Below are 3,363 nucleotides of genomic sequence, written 5' to 3'. Positions count from 1 at the left end.
TCTTTGATCATTCTATTGATATATACAAAAATTATATATAATATAAATATATATATATATATATATATATATATATATATATATACATATACATACAATGCACGAGAGGAAAGGGCCTCACACTTTTCAGTTGACTTTACAACTCAGGCCTCAACCTAGAGCAGTTCTCTGAATATATTAAAGGAAGTTCAAGGGTGTCACTTAAGTATGCAAGTCATCATATGGTTAGAAGAGCTGTAAAAGGATAAAACTTCAATGGCTTCTGAGTGTATAAGAGCTGCTCTACATTAAAGAGACCTACAGGAGAGATCATTCCCAGAACAGGAGAACATGAGACTCTATCCAGCAGTCTTTGCGCTCCTGGCTGCAGTTCACTGCGAGGAGCTCTTTAATGGGTAAGGTTAGGTACCTTTCCATCTTTTATGACTAATTACCATACCAGCCTTGTTTCTTGTTTGTAATGTCTAATTGTCTTTTTTTCTTTCTTAATAGAGACCAAGTTCTCAGAATTAATGCAGAATCTGAAGATCACATTCAGATTTTGAAAAAGCTGGAAAGAGACGTGGATTCTGGGGTATCTGTTAAATCCCTGCTGACATACTTTAGCTTTAGTTTGATCATATACTGTATGTGCAATATGACATGGAAATCTCCCAGATTGTGGAATATGTATTATGCGATCCTCTAGCTGGATTTCTGGACTCATGCCGTCTCTACTGAGCAACCTGTTGACATCCGTGTGCCTCACTCCAGTCTGTATGCTGTCAAGGACTTCCTCAAGAAAAACAACATCCCTTTCACTGTCATAATCAACAATGTGCAGGTGAATTATTTATGGAAATCTATACACAAAATAAGATTATTAAACTACACAGTTTGTAGAAGAAGATCAACCATTGATTATAATCCCATAAATTTCAATAGTTGTGATTTTTCAGTAATACACAACTTTTTCTGTGTCTCAGGAACGTTTGGTCAGAGAGAGAGAAGAAATGGTTCGCAATGCAGAAATGGAAAGCAAGACCAAAAGTTTCAACTTTGCTGCTTATCATGACCTGGAGACTGTAAGTAGTACATCGACTGACTTTTGCAAAAAAAAACATGCACAACAATATTTCTAACCTTAGGAACTATTTTATTACTCCTTTCAGATTTACAATTTTATGGACACCCTTGCAAATCACTCTAAACTGATCTCTAAAGTGAAGATTGGCAGCACTTATGAGAACCGTTCCATGTATGTCTTGAAGGTAAACAGATGATATGATTATAAACTCAGATATCTACATACCACTATCTGATTTGTTATATATGTACAATGCATCCAGTTCAGCACTGGTGGAGAGAAAAGACCTGCAATCTGGATTGATGCTGGAATCCATGCGAGGGAGTGGATTTCTCATGCTACTGCAGTGTGGCTTGCTGACCGGGTGAGTGAGATTGGTGAAGCTTTAGTGTTTGTTTCAGTCTGTTTGTCATAGTACATTCAGAGCTGTTTTCTTATTTTCTAATTTTCAGCAAATAGAACTCCCACCAATGAATTTTTACCAAAATCTTTTATTTTATTATTTTTATTTTATTTTATGTAATTTCATATTTTTTATTTTATTATTATTTTTTAATATTTAGTTTAATTTATTTTATTTTAAGCAAAGGGAGCTTGTGCAGCAGCAATGAACTCTGAAACTAGTTTATAGTAGCATTCGTGTCTTAGCTTGACTTCAAAATAAACAAAACATGACTGTGCTTAGTGTTTGAACATTGGGCCAATGTGCTGACAAATCAAGTACAGAGTAACAAGTTGCTAAAACAGTCTCAAGAAAATTACAAAGTCAGCCAAATCTGAAAGAAGAAAAAATAGGTCCTCTGAGGTGATTGAATAAAAGTCTACATAAAATAAAGCTATAAAACCAATCTTTAACATTCTGAACTTTTTGACTCTGTAGATTGCCAAAGACTTTAAGGAAAACCGTGCCCCTGTGCCCAGTATCCTTAGTAAAATGGATATTTACTTGATGATTGTGGCCAATCCTGATGGATATGTCTTCACTCACTGCTCTTCCAGTGTAAGCAGCCATTCGCTGGTTTGCCTAAAGCACAAATAAATGTTTAGAAGCATTTTATAAGCTTTTAATATTGCATATATTGATAAAGAATATTACTAATTAACATTACCTCAGCCGCTTTACCGTTTCTGGCGAAAGAGCCGGTCTGCGACCTCTAACCCCAAATGCCACGGCGTCGACCTCAACAGAAACTGGGATGCTGAATTTGGTGGTAAATTCATATTGTCATTTTCTCTTGTTTCAACAGATCCGAATTACTTTGCTTTATTAGATGTGTCTACATTTTCTCCAGGTCCTGGAGCAAGCGATGACCCCTGCGCTGAAGACTACCGCGGCCCTTCTGCTCAATCTGAGATTGAAGTGAAAAACATTGCAAAATTCATCATGAGCCACGGCAACTTCAAATCCTTCATGACCCTCCACTCTTACATGCAGCTCTTAATGTATCCGTATGGCTACATCGGCATAGATGCTCCTGACCAGTCTGAACTGGTAAAAAAAAAAATCTACTCCCATAAACCTCTCTAGTCTTCTTCTGAATCTTGTCTGTTTACAGTGATATTTTTTGTGTGTGTTTTTTTCTAGCATGATGTGGCCACAAAGGCAAGCAAAGCCCTCAATTCCTGGCATGGCACCGTTTATAAAGTTGGAAGCATCTTCCACACTATTGGTAAGTAGATTGTGGAAGTGGTTATATTTGGTTATATATATAACACTTTCTCCAAAGCAAATGTTCATTTTGGGTAAACTATTCCCACTTTAGGGGTAAATAAGATACAAAGATGTACCTTTTGCCGCTCCAGTGACAGCTTTTGTATATTTTTGTATATTTTGAAGAATAGTATCACAAAATGTTTGATTTACAGATCATATTGAAAGGCCTATGCTACACAGTAAATGTGTGTCATTCTTGTTTTGTAAAACTGTTGTGATATCTATGTAATATCCAAGAATAAAAAGTTGTCTCAGTATTGCAAAATTCACATTTTATTTCAGATCAAGCTAGCGGTGCAAGTGTTGACTGGGCTTACCTACGTGGCATCAAATATTCTTTTGCTTTCGAGTTGCGTGACACTGGTAAATATGGATTCCTCCTGCCTGCCGACCAGATCGTTTCCACTGCAAGGGAGACGTGGTTTGCTCTCAGATACATTATGAAATATGTTTGTGATCACCCTTACTGAGAGAAATGTACTAAAGCTTCAGTAAAGGTCCCAGAGGATATATGCTATGAAATGTGTGTCGTTTCAGATATTACGCTTCAATAACTCAGTTTTGACAGAGATCTGTTACATCC

General features: G+C 36.6%; 1 protein-coding gene across 1 annotated transcript; it reads left to right on the top strand.

The window, feature by feature from the left end:
- The first annotated feature begins 317 nt into the window (after nucleotides 1-317).
- Nucleotides 318-3,363, top strand: LOC107732823 (carboxypeptidase A2-like). The gene is made up of 11 exons (XM_016544242.1): nucleotides 318-395; nucleotides 493-574; nucleotides 689-823; nucleotides 966-1,064; nucleotides 1,152-1,250; nucleotides 1,329-1,430; nucleotides 1,947-2,066; nucleotides 2,181-2,277; nucleotides 2,359-2,558; nucleotides 2,652-2,736; nucleotides 3,063-3,363. Exons 1-11 carry the CDS (start codon nucleotides 331-333, stop codon nucleotides 3,248-3,250), a joined length of 1,272 nt encoding a protein of 423 aa, XP_016399728.1. The 5' UTR covers nucleotides 318-330; the 3' UTR covers nucleotides 3,251-3,363.

The sequence above is a fragment of the Sinocyclocheilus rhinocerous genome, unplaced genomic scaffold (assembly GCF_001515625.1).
Source record: "Sinocyclocheilus rhinocerous isolate Xijiao unplaced genomic scaffold, SAMN03320098_v1.1 scaffold2415, whole genome shotgun sequence".
In the NCBI taxonomy this organism is placed as follows: domain Eukaryota; kingdom Metazoa; phylum Chordata; class Actinopteri; order Cypriniformes; family Cyprinidae; genus Sinocyclocheilus; species Sinocyclocheilus rhinocerous.
The sequence above is the reverse complement of the archived record's forward strand: the minus strand, read 5'-3'. Positions and strand labels throughout refer to the sequence as shown.

Coding starts and splice junctions, on each gene's coding strand:
- LOC107732823 (XM_016544242.1), top strand. CDS start 331: ATGAGACTCTATCCAGCAGTCTTTGCGCTCCTGGCTGCAGTTCACTGC. Junction 1,431..1,946: donor CAGTGTGGCTTGCTGACCGG/GTGAGTGAGATT, acceptor TTGACTCTGTAG/ATTGCCAAAGACTTTAAGGA. Junction 2,559..2,651: donor CTCCTGACCAGTCTGAACTG/GTAAAAAAAAAA, acceptor GTTTTTTTCTAG/CATGATGTGGCCACAAAGGC.